Source organism: Lampris incognitus, chromosome 21, assembly GCF_029633865.1.
Source record: "Lampris incognitus isolate fLamInc1 chromosome 21, fLamInc1.hap2, whole genome shotgun sequence".
Taxonomy (NCBI): domain Eukaryota; kingdom Metazoa; phylum Chordata; class Actinopteri; order Lampriformes; family Lampridae; genus Lampris; species Lampris incognitus.
This window is the reverse complement of record NC_079231.1, coordinates 14879484-14892651: the sequence shown is the minus strand read 5'-3', so window position 1 is coordinate 14892651 and position 13168 is coordinate 14879484. Positions and strand designations below refer to the sequence as shown.

The following is a 13168-nucleotide window of genomic DNA, read 5'->3' as shown; positions in this document are numbered from 1 at the left end:
CACACACCCCTGGAGCATACTAAATACTGAGCCCACACACAAAATATTGTACTTGAAATTTTGCAGATCTGCAAGGAACTAAAAACATATAAAGACTACGCATACGTTCAAATATATGAAGTTCCCAACAGTGAAAGTTGTTGCAACAATTTTCCTAGAAAAGTAACACATCTCTTCAAAAGACGGTCATTTTCTATGGTGACGGAGTTGAATGAAATATCCATTTGGTGCACCCGCCTTATCCAGCGCAGGGTTGTGTTTTGTGTTTTCTCGTTCTCAACACTTTAATTTCTCTCTGGAGTAAATTAAATGACATACAGTACCCATAAGAAATCCCAAATGAAACTTTACAACAGCGGTGCTTTATTGAACACATATTGTTCCTATTTAGGACAAAAAGCAAACATCAGCAATGTCACGGACACCACAACCTCCCTGCATCAGTCACCACAGATTCTGAACGTTACCTCCAAGTGGAAAAAGTAGTAAGAAAATATTTTCTTTCTGCAGAAAAGCTATTATTCATTCTTCGTAATCCACCCAGCTCCCGAAAACGTTTCCAACAGAGGTCTGTACCGATCACATATAAAAAGAAAAGTTTTCTCTACTTTCTTCGTCTTAAATAGAACAAACTGGAAGTGTGAAGCAAATGTACACAGTAGTGCAGAGGTACTGATGAGGTGTGATGGCGTAGTGCAATAAAAGTCCCTCAAAGTCAATCGGTGTATCTATCAGAAACACTTCTGAAAATGAAGCCAAGATTTCTCTGGGCGTCCCACAGTGAGTGGGTGTAAAACCATGTAAACACAGTGACTTTTAATGGGTTCTCTTTGCTTAAAAAAAAAAAAAAGAAATCACTCGACAACTGAAAATATGGTGTCACGTTCACTTTGTTAGTTCAATTGCAGGAGACCTGGCTTCAATATTAATCTCCCTCCATGCTTGCCATAACTGCACTAAGATACGTTCAAGTTAATATCATTATTTAAAAAAATTGGCATAAGCTATTTCATGTCAATTCAATAGTTAATAAATTATCCCCCTTAAAAACAAAGTTTCCCCCCCTTTTTTCTCCCCAATTGTACTTGTCCAATTACCTCACCCTTCTGGTCGCTGCTCCACCCCCTCTGTTGATCCGGGGAGGGCTGCAGACTGCCACATGCCTCCTCTAATACACGTGGAGTCGCCAGCCGCTTCTTTTCAGCTGACAGTGAGGAGCTTCCCCAGGGGGAAGTAGCACGTGGGAGGATCATGCTACCCCCCTGAACAGGCGCCTAGACCAACCAGAGGAGGCTGCAGCGACCAGGACACATACCCACATCCGGCTTCTCACCCGCAGACACAGCCAATTGCGTCTGTAGGGACGCCCGACCAAGCCAGGGGTACCACGGGGATCGAACCGGCGAGCCCCGTGTTGGTAGGCAACGGAATATACCGCCGCGCTACCCGGATGCCCCATCCCCCTTCAAATTTGCTGGGAGCCAGGTCGGGTGTTTCTCCGATCCTGACAAAGAAATGCATTAAGCACCATGTTGCTTTTGGCCAAACATGGAAAACCTTCACAGGGCACGTTTCATTTCAAAGCTCTGAGCAGATGTAAACTACCAAACAAAATGTATTCGACGTCAGGTTCAGCTACACAGACAAACCCAGGTAAAACTATGTTAGTGTTTAAGATCAATAAAAAGTTTATTGGCTTGGACATACCATCCAAGAAGCAGAAACACCCTGCATACAAAAATATTAAAAAGTAATAAACTTGCCAAATATCAAGATAGCTTGTTATAAATTACCCAGTTTCTAATATCAAATATGTGCACCGACATGAATTAGTAGCAAAAACCACCTTATGATATTTGGTCTCAGTTCTGAATGCTTTTTAGTCCCCGTATAACGAAAACCTTTGCACCCCTGAAAGAACAACACTTCTAATTTATGGGAAAACTTTTCCTCTTTCGGCTTAAAACGTGTGCCGCAAGCGCTCATGAGCACCCTTGAAGGTTCACAATAGTCTCTATATAGATATACACGTTTGTGAGTTAGATAAGCAAAAAACGCTTAGCCGAAAAACAACTTGAATGATAGAAAAAAACAACTCAAACTGAGACGAACCAAAGTCAAACTCGGTGTCGGAAGATTGCCGCCTGTTCATCAGCTTCCTGCTCGTCGTGTAAAGCATAAAACCAGCAAATATCTGCCAAGCTGCAACTCTGAAGAAATATGATCAGCGCTCTGTTTTTTCTGCAAATGTTTCGCTGGTGTCACTGCTTCTTCGCCAACTACTGTCAGGCAACATTAATGTGATCTTCTGCAGTTTCGAATTGCAACATCGTTTTTTTTTTAAAGCTACAATCCCAAAAGTAAGCATTTTCCTTCAACTTACAGACAGTCTGTGGTGACAGAAGAAATAAAGGAGCAACTGCAAAAGCATTCATGATTTGGGTATTTGTACGCCAGTTATCGTCTTTCAAACACCAGCCACCGAGGGTCTCGACAGGGATGTTTGTTCACATGTGAATCTTTAGGATTGTAGCTCTAAGTATAAAAATAGAAAAGGTGAGTGTATTTTGCGCGCGTCGTAATTCCTCGTGTGCAATTTGTGTACTAGCCGGTGACCATCCGACAGGATCTGCAGACCGAAGTGTCTATTGTTGCAGCAGCAGAACTTGCACAAAGACTGCAATATCTGGGCTTCTCAAAACTATAACAGGGCTACTGTGTAACACACATTCATACATACACATGAACACACGTGGATGCACAAACACACACATCCAATCATCTCCGTTTCTCTCCCTCCTTTGCACTCTTTCCCTCTCTCGCGTCCTCTGTTTTCTCGTGCCTCGTGCAAAAAATACAGAGCTGGGCTGACGACCAACTCCTTTGTATATGGTGAAAATGTGCATAGCTGCCTCAACGTCAGCGTGTGCATTGTTAAACGAGAGACAAGAACTCTTTGAGCCGTGTCTCGATTCAACCAACCAAATAAATAAAATGATTAAGCAATTAAGTCTGAGACACGTCCAACGCTGAAAAAGGAAGTCCTGTCATCCGCCAGCGCTCAACACAGAGACGACAGACGAGCGGTAACCACGGTGCAAGTCACAGCAATCCATTCTGCATCAGCTCCCAGACAAAGCAGTACCAAGAAATAAGCCTCGTCTGGGAAGATTAAAAAGGAAGTTTTTAAGAGTCCTTCTCATGAGAAAGTAAAAAGGTTTTTGGAATAATAAAGGAGCGGGATGAAAAAGAAGAAAAAAAAAAAGAAAGAAAGAAAACCTACTAAAGTTGAAGGCTCTTGGTCAGAGGTGCTTGAAGAAAGCTGCCGTCCTCGCGCTACGTGACAAACATTGCTGCAACTCTATCCAACAGATTTTCCTTTCCTTTTTCTTACCGCACTGATCTTACAGAAGACCTTAAAAAAATTCATTCTCCATATCATTTGCATAAAGTGCGACTGTGTTCAGCTCCAGATCTCCATGACTCCCACATGAGTCCAAACAGTGGACAGGGATGAAGACAGTCCCAGAGGTCTTCCGATGACGGGTTGTCGGCTAATGAAGCTCTGTCCCCCGCTGAGGTTTGGACCCGCTTCTCTACTCCCTCTGTGGAGGCGTGGTGGGTTTAACAAGCCCCTCCTCGTGGACTTTGAGGATCGCTTCGCAAACAAACCGGTACTGGCTCTGTGGGGGAGTGGGGCATTGAATGTTTAGTAATGCTGTTTGTTTCGAGCAAAGCCTGATTGCACACGCACACACACACACACATACTGACCGGCGTCTGGATCATCATAGCTCTCTGCTCTCTCATTGTCTTGACAATGTCCAGAGGATAGACCGGCTGGCTGCACTCCATTAAACACAGGGCCGTCTCCATTGTGATCAGCACTCCCGTTCGACCAATTCCAGCACTGGGAGAGCGAGTCGGCAGAGTGATGAGAGGGGGCTTGAAGAAGTTAGCCACATGTACTAACCTACGCGACAATTTTTTGTTTTGACCCCCCCCCTTTCTCTCCCCAGCTGTATCCGGCCAATGACCCCACTCTTCCGAGCTGTCCAAGTCGCTGCTCCATCGCCTCTGCTGATCTGGGGAGGGCTGCAGACTACCACATGCCTTCTCCGATACACGTGGAGTCGCCAGCTGCTTCTTTTCACCTGACAGCGAGGAGTTTCACCAAGGGGATGCAGCACGTGGGAGGATCACGCTATTCCCCTCAGTCCCCCCCCCCTCCCGAGCAGGTGTCCCGACCGACCAGAGGAGGCGCTAGTGCAGCAACCAGGACACACACACACACACACACACACACACACACACACACACACACACATAACCGTCTTCCCACCTGCAGACGCGGCCAATTGTGTCTATTGAGACGCCCGACAAAGCTGGAGGTAACACGGGGTTTTGAACTGGCGATCCCTGTGTTGCTCTCCCTGAGGTTTCTTCCTATTTTTTCTCCCTGTTAAAGGCTTTTTTTAGAGAGTTGTTCCTTATCCGATGAGAGGGTCTAAGGACAGCATGTTGTGTTGCTGTTAAGCCCACTGAGGCAAATTTGTAATTTGTGATATTGGGCTATACAAATAAAATTGACTTGACTAGGCAACAGAATAGACCGCCACGCTACCTGGACACCCATCTATGTAACAGTTTTAGTCTCACAACCACTGTCTGTAAAAAAAAAAAAAGCTCCAGCTATCACACACTAGGAGAAGGCCGTCAAGGCGATGTTAACTGACCGCAGTTAACATACTAGTCGGATTTTGTCTTGGTTAGAAGCGCGACAAAGACACAGCCATGAACGCAACATTTTAAACTGAAAATAAAAAAGAACATTATGAGGACGTGACAGGCGTCTTTCTATATACACAGAAAAGAGGAAGGCCTACCAATCAGTCACAGTTGCAAGGGTGCCGTTTGGAGTTCTGGGCCACATGAAAATATCTGATGCTGGGCTCTCAACTGTGACACATCTGGTTAAGTACACTACTGTGACACCTTACTTAAGGGCCACTGACTGCACGGGGCCACGGGGTCTCAGCTCTCACCTGCAGTGCACCACCACGGGCTTGTCCTCCCCACTCTGCCTCTTGTTTCGCACCAGGCCGACAAGTGCAAGGAAGTCGGTGGAGTCTTCTGGTACGCCGTGGTCCGGCCAGGCCAGGTACTGCAGCTGGGTCACTGGCCGGCTCCTATGGCTCTGGAGGGGGGGGAAAAAGCAGGCACGTAGGTTTGGGGGCTGGGAAGTTCAAATCTCGACCCACGAGGTTAGAAATCTGTAGTTAGTAATGAAAGATGCTACATGTAACATTTCCACCTCCCTGAAGCAAAACACGCCATCAGTACACGGTGCTGAATGGGACTTATTGAAACAAAGTAAACAACTAACGCCCACTCAACTCTCCAGATTTCTGCATTTGGAAAAACTGGAGTTGTTTTTGTTGTTCGATGCCCTGACCCCCTCCCAAAAGATTTGGGTAGCACTGATATTCCTCAACAAACTAGTCAGTGACTGCACCAAACAGACTCTTCTGAGCCTATCAGAAAGGTTGCAAATATATATAGAATATTTTCCAACATGTTTTTCTACCTCATCTATTTGTTATTAAAATCCCTGAACAACAAAAGTCAGATTAAAATTACACAAAGCACCTTTTCATGTCTCCTAAGTGCATGCATGCCACATTTGTGGTTAAATTTAACACTTGGGATAACAGAGTCTACACTGGTTTATTTGTGTCACCCTAAATCGCGGCTGAACACTCAGAGGCTTTTACATTCTCAGAAGGTGGATACGGTAAATGAAAATTAACGACACCCTCTATCCTCGAACATGGAGACGAGCTACAACGTCACAAGGGCCGATGACGGGGAAATCTTTTTTTTTTTTTTTTTTTACCTCCAGATGTGTGACTGTCATCTCTCTTACTACGAAGGCAGAGTTCCCCTCTTCAGAGGCACAGGACACCTGGTAGCCACTGTAGGTAGCACTGCCAGCCAGGTGAGGCCAGTACTGGTGACATTTCACCTACGGAGACAGAGCAGAGGCACGGGGGCCACTTAAAGCAAGAGACAAAGTCCTACAGACTGTAACCATTAAAATGAGTATCTACAAAACTGTTTGTGAAATAGCTATTGTCTTTAATATGCCAGCGACAATACCAAAGAGGACATTTTGGTCTTCTAAACTCACTACATGTTTTTCAGGCCTTGGAAATTTTTCAATTCGACCCTTTCAAGGACGAGGATGTGCAAATCCTGAGTAGGGAGGAACGCTGGTTTGAATGGGGAGTCACAGAGGCCATCTATATGAAGAGGGAATGACCATCCCTGAACCGAGGGGGGCTAAGAGTACATCTGTCGCCATCTTACGATGCTGTGATCGCACCTACCCCCCCAATCCTCTGTAAATAGTACACATGACCATTGTAACTCTAGTTAATGGTCACGGCAACTTGCATATGAAACCGGTGTTAGATCACCAGGTTTGGTTGTTATGCAACTGTGCTGTTTATAAGGTTGGGGATACCTGCAGTCAACTGAGACTGACGACGTCACTTAGACGAGTGATGAAATGTTTTCCCACTAAACTTTGTGTCCAGATGAACTGATTCAGCTTTTCTGGGGTTTATAAAACTGGGTCACTGAGAATGCGTCGAGACAAATTCCATGAGACTTCCAAGCTTGTTTGAACTGTTCAGGATCGATACTTACTCGTCCTCTTTCCACCTGTGTGGTCAGCATGACCAGCAGAGGGCAGCCCTGCTCCCAAGTCATCTGCCAGAAGTCGGCGCAGGTCCCTGGCAGTGGACCCTGGCAGGCAATGTACCGGTTCACCGTACCTGGCAACGGGATCTCCACAGAGCAGGGACACAACATCACATGACATGAATGTGTGGGATGAATTCATGAAGCCGTTTTATTTTCTTAGGCGAGTCTTAGATTTGGGGCGGATTTGACCACTTTCTCATGACTATAGTTGCACTCAATTAGAGCTGCTGTTACGGTCTTAGACATACCAAGTGTACCACATGGTTTTTAAAACACACCTCTTTTGCTAAATTTTAAGTATTTAGCCATAAAATAGCAGGAAGCATCAATCCTGGAAAAAACATGCTGATAATAAATTTTGGGGGAAAAATATGCAGCGCTGGAAAAAAAAAACAGCACCACCATCCATTATTCAAGCCACTTATCCCAACCGGGGTCACGGGATGCTGGAGCCTATCCCAGCAGTCATTGGACAGCAGGTGGGGAGACACCCTGTACAGGCTGCTAGTCCATCACAGGGCCCACACACACACCTAGGAACAGTATGGCCGATTCACCTGACCTACATGTCTTAGGACTGTGGGAGGAAGCCGGAGCCCCGGAGGAAACCCACGCAGACACGGGGAGAACATGCAAACTCCACACAGAGAACGACCCCCCAAGGTTGGACTACTCCGGGGCTCGAACCCAGGACCTTCTTGCTGTGAGGTGACTGTGCTAACCACTGCGCCACCGTGCCACCACAGCACCACCTTTGAAAGAAAATTATATACAACTGTATGTACATAGCTGTGCTTTTCTGTACTTTTACACTGTGCAGACAGCTACATGACCATGAAACCAAAAGCATTCCAATGCGAGCTTATCTCTTTTTGTTTTAGTTGACTCATCTTACTCCTCTTCCCATAGTTTCCTTCATTGTATAAACTCGTGTTTGTCCATCCTTTGGGCAGGGCATTCTACTATAACTGTCCTGCACAATAAACCTATCCTGAACAACACCTAAACCAAGTGGGCTTATATTTTCCTTGACAAAACCAACAAACAAACAAAATCAGTCTTGCAGACTGTTGAAACAGCAGTGATTGTTGAAATGGCGTGGAGGTGGGGATTACATTGATGTAATTTGCGTTGATGTAGTCATTTTCGCCCTTTAGGATAACTCTCGTGGCATCATCTGTAGGAGGAAAGAAAAAGACAAAGGGGCAAAGAAGATGGAAGCAGAGGAGAGAAGAGGAGAAAAGACGTGAGAAGAGGCGGTAAGGACTGATGACTCACATCCTCATCATGCTTCATCATCATATATAGGCGGGGGTCGTCCTCATATTACTGTCTACTCACAAGGCGAAATGTCTCGGTAGCGGTTTTTGGAGATATTGTGAGGCAATCTGGCGCAGGTCATGGTCAACCCGGGCTTTTTCCGGTACAATTGCTGTGGAATAAAATCAAATCAAAAGTTAGTCTTGTAGGGTGTCCGGGTAGCGTAGCGGTCTATCCGTCACCTTCCAACATGGGGATCACCGGTTCGAATCCCCATGTTACCTCCGGCTTGGTCGGGTGTCCTACAGTCACAACTGGCTGTGTCTGTGGGCGGGAAGCCGGATGTGGGTATGTGTCCTGGTCGCTGCATTAGCGCCTCTTCTGGTTGGTCGGGGTGCCTGTTCGGGGGGGGGACTCGTGGGGAACAGTGTGATCCTCCCACGTGCTACGTCCCCCTGGTGAAACTCCTCACTGTCAGGTGAAAAGAAGCGGCTGGCGACTCCACATGTATCGGAGGCGGCATGTAATAGTCTGCAGCACTGCCCAGATTGGCAGAGGGAGTGGAGCAGCAACCGGGACGGCTCAGAAGAGTTGGGTAATTGGCCAAGTACAATTGGGGAGAAAAAAATCCAAAAAAATAAAAAATAAAAAAGGCGGAAAATGCAATCTAAAAACTTCAGAGATAGAAACTAAATTCAGAGATTTAGCAATCAATCAATCAATGCAGACAAAACAGCCATAGTGATTGTATCACATTGTGTGTGGCATTTCAACAAAACTCAAACATACAGTCTGGGTTAACTATTTTCATGCATTTTATGGACTGACTTCAAACTGGGCTAGCGCCGCTCCGCTGGCCAGGGCTTCCTTTAACTTCTGCATGGAGCTCCTCCAAGTGTCCAGCTCTGACCCACCTCCTTTCTGCTCTGTTACCACAGAGACCGGCTGGTCACACTCCACAGCCTCATCCTCCACCTCATAGATGGCTGTGGCAGAGGAGAGGTGGGGAGGAAGATGGAAGGAGAAAAACAGAAGGAAATGTAGATTGAGAAAATCCACCGAGTAAAGCAAAGCAAATGTTAGGTGCACGAACATTTTCTTCTTCCACCTACTTTTCTTAAAATAAATTAAAGAAAGTTGGATGGTGGTCAGCCATATTTCTAACACTTGAGAACATGCAGATCTTGTCTCATAAATAAACACAGTAATCGTCATTTTCCAATATTGTTTCTACAGCCGAGTAGCTCTCTCACACAGCCACGGTACTCCTCAAAGCCACGTCATGCCACAGCTGTACGTACTTTGACGGTATTAACGGGAGTCGAGTATGTGCGTACGGGTCCTCACCATTAGGCCGGACCAGCAGCGTGAGCTCTCCCGAGCGCTCCTCGCAGATGTTTTTGATGATGGACACCACCTGGTCGTGTGTCAGCTCCAGGATGTCCTGCCCGTTGATCCTGACCACTTGGTCGCCCTCATTGAGACGCGGCACACACAGGTCCGCCTGACGGGGAGGGGTAGGTGGGAGGAGGAGCAAAGCAGAGATATACAGACTGTAACCTTATGGTTATACTCATTACAGCGATAAGATTATTTGTAACCTTGTAAACTTGTGATCTAAAATGCAATGTGAGATATGTACTGCGGTGCCGGAGGTCACTCGAGATACAATCACCGGCATCTTCTGGTCGGATCCACCCTAAATTAGAGACAAAAAAAAGAACTAATAACTAGGGTGTTTAAATGCCCTCATGTGCATGTGTGTGTTAACATCCATCCATTATCCAAGCCGCATATCCAAATGCGGGTCGCAGGACGCTGAAGCCGGTCCTAGCAGTCATTGGGCGGCAGGGCAGGGAGACACCCTGGACAGGCCGCCAGTCCATCACAGGGCTGACACATTCACACCTAGCGACAATTTAGTATGGCCGATTCACCTGACCTACATATCTTTCGACTGCGGGAGGGAACCAGAGCACCCGCAGGAAATCCCCACACAGGACCTACTTGCTGTGAGGCAATCTCGCTAACCACTGTGCCACCATGCCACCTATATATATATATATATATATATATATATATATATATATATATATATATATATATACACTACCGTTCAAAAGTTTGGGATCACCCAAACAATTTCGTGTTTTCCATGAAAAGTCATACTTATTCACCACCATATGTTGTGAAATGAATAGAAAATAGAGTCAAGACATTGACAAGGTTAGAAATAATGATTTGTATTTGAAATAAGATTTTTTTTACATCAAACTTTGCTTTCGTCAAAGAATCCTCCATTTGCAGCAATTACAGCATTGCAGACCTTTGGCATTCTAGCTGTTAATTTGTTGAGGTAATCTGGAGAAATTGCACCCCACGCTTCCAGAAGCAGCTCCCACAAGTTGGATTGGTTGGATGGGCACTTCTTTGAGCAGATTGAGTTTCTGGAGCATCACATTTGTGGGGTCAATTAAACACTCAAAATGGCCAGAAAAAGAGAACTTTCATCTGAAACTCGACAGTCTATTCTTGTTCTTAGAAATGAAGGCTATTCCATGCGAGAAATTGCTAAGAAATTGAAGATTTCCTACACCGGTGTGTACTACTCCCTTCAGAGGACAGCACAAACAGGCTCTAACAGGTACTATTTAATGAAGATGCCAGTTGGGGACCTGTGAGGCGTCTGTTTCTCAAACTAGAGACTCTAATGTACTTATCTTCTTGCTCAGTTGTGCAACGCGGCCTCCCACTTCTTTTTCTACTCTGGTTAGAGCCTGTTTGTGCTGTCCTCTGAAGGGAGTAGTACACACCGGTTTGGGTGATCCCAAACTTTTGAACGGTAGTGTATATATAAATGACTGCTGGGATAGGCTTGAGCATCCCCACAACCCTGACAACATGCTAAGCGGTTTGGATAATATATATATATATATATATATATATATATATATATATATATATATTGTGTGTATACATGGAGAATTAAAACTATCTTGACAAACAGAGGTTTTAGTTTTTTAATATCTAGTTTTAATTTTGGCTTTCCGTTTAGTCCTGCACACTGTAAGACAAGTGTGCCGCCTACAGGCGGATCAGAGGACTACATTTTCAAGATGCACCATGAAAGAGAAAGGTAAACAAGGTCCCTGCATAGAAAAAGACTAGCTCAGAAGATAATGGACCCCACGTTGCTCTCAAAAGGTTTAAGGGCTCTGGGAGTCCAAAGCACACACCTTGACGTTGAATCCAAAGCGACCATGTTCATCAGCGCTCATTCTGATCAATACGAGAGTTTCGTCTCCATTTACCTGGATTTTTCGGCAAGAAAAAACAAATTTGCACACAACAGCAGTGAAAGACTGGAGGGGACATTGTGGAAAAAAATAAAATTGAGGCTTATGCTTTCCCTCAAAAAACTTATGCAATGCAAGTTATGCAACACCAATGCAATACTTTGGCTTGGTGACGTACAGGCTACTCTCCAAGGGTGTTGTTTATTTAATGATTTACATCAATTATATTAATGCAAATAACAGTATGTTGTGTGTGTGATTTGCATACAGTTTAAGTTTCCAAAAAAATATTCTTGTTAATGAATCTATTTGCACTGCAGCCAGGGAACAGGTTTAGGGGATTGTGATTTGAAATAAAAATATGGCACCCAAATACAAAGAGAAGAGACACAATTACATGTAAAATTCAAAAAAATACTCGGTCTTGATTCTGCACATATCCTTGTGCCTCTAGTATAACCCAGAAGTAAACTACAGGATGAATTGGGACTGCATGGCCACGTAATATTACTGTCACACTTCTTAAGCATCACATTGGGACTAAGTTGGGACAAAAAATCTTTCCTGAGCATCCAGCGCACAACGTATGCATGAATAACTGTGAGACATTCTCCTCTTTTACCATGTTCTTGTCTAAGACCCCAGACCCATGGTGGTTGATGCCATTGCCCAGGCTGGATAAGGGGGTCCTGGACTGCTGAGTGGCAGGTGATGGGACCTGGTCCTGAGAGGTGGGACTGTCAGGTGACCTAGACAACACACACATATATAGGCATCAACTATGTGTGACACATTCTACTTTCTCCAAAAAACAGTATGAAGTGACAAAGCAGTGTGGGCAAATCCACCCAAGACTCTGACAGTTAAATAAGAAAACTTGTCAAGTCGTATTCTATGACGTACACGTTTTCCAATAAGCAACACAGCAAGAACACAATAAACCGCTATATGCAGTTTAACGAGGGAAGAGAGGATTATGTCTATCAGGATGTGGGCACAGCATGACCCATGACCCACAACCCTCCCCCACCCGTAGATATAATCCATATATATAATCATCAGCTGTCATGACAGCTGACGATCGCACATAGCATGAAACAGGCTTGTACTGTCTAATTAAAAAAATGACTTGAATCACTGGATTATTTTGCTCCTTGTTTGTTGAGCACGTTCCCTGCCATTGAAGGTTTCATTTAATGAAGTTATATATACACACACACACACACACACACACACACACACACACACACACACACACACACACACACACACACACACACACACTCTCTGGTCGGGCTCCAATCTCTTCATCACTTACTACTGAGATCAGTTTTTTGTCGACCCTTTGGGACTGCAATTACAAATAAAAGTGTCACATGTGCTCTAATATAAATTTTCTCTGTACAAGGGAAGCCTCGCCTGCCAACTACAAGGGATGACAGTGATTCAGTGGTAGAGGCAGATGTGATGAAAACACTCGTGCATTTGAAAGGAGTAAACAAAATGCAAGCGAGTTTAAACACAGTGATAAAATATCCAGACAATTCAAGTAAAACAAAGATGTTTTTTCCCCCCCAAATTGAATGTGGCCAATTACCCAACTCTTTCGAACTGTCCAGGTCGCTGCTCCACCCCCTCTGCCGATCTGGGGAGGGCTGCAGACTACCATGTCTCCTCTGATAAATGAGGAGTCACCAGTCGCTTCTTTTCACCTGACAGTGAGGAGTTTCACCAGGGGGATGTAGCGCATGAGAGGATCACACTATTCCCCCCAGGTCCCCCTCCCCCCCAAACAGGCGCCCTGACTGACCAGAGGAGGCGCTTGTGCAGCGACCAGGACACAT

The 13168-nt window shown here is 45.1% G+C and overlaps 1 protein-coding gene across 1 annotated transcript in view; it reads right to left on the bottom strand.

Annotated features, from left to right (window-relative positions):
• Positions 1-346: 346 nt before the first annotated feature.
• Positions 347-13168, bottom strand: part of LOC130131402 (tyrosine-protein phosphatase non-receptor type 4-like) — a 37465-nt gene continuing 24643 nt past the window's right edge. Inside the window, exons 16-27 of the mRNA XM_056301079.1 lie at positions 11947-12073; positions 11265-11339; positions 9671-9727; positions 9376-9532; positions 8857-9014; positions 8110-8200; positions 7884-7945; positions 6712-6852; positions 5897-6025; positions 5046-5197; positions 3775-3910; positions 347-3683 (exon numbers count right to left, since the gene is read on the bottom strand). Of these exons, the coding sequence (XP_056157054.1) occupies positions 3597-3683; positions 3775-3910; positions 5046-5197; positions 5897-6025; positions 6712-6852; positions 7884-7945; positions 8110-8200; positions 8857-9014; positions 9376-9532; positions 9671-9727; positions 11265-11339; positions 11947-12073 (1372 nt within the window). The 3' untranslated portion in view covers positions 347-3596. The remainder of the gene's footprint in view (positions 3684-3774; positions 3911-5045; positions 5198-5896; positions 6026-6711; positions 6853-7883; positions 7946-8109; positions 8201-8856; positions 9015-9375; positions 9533-9670; positions 9728-11264; positions 11340-11946; positions 12074-13168) is intronic.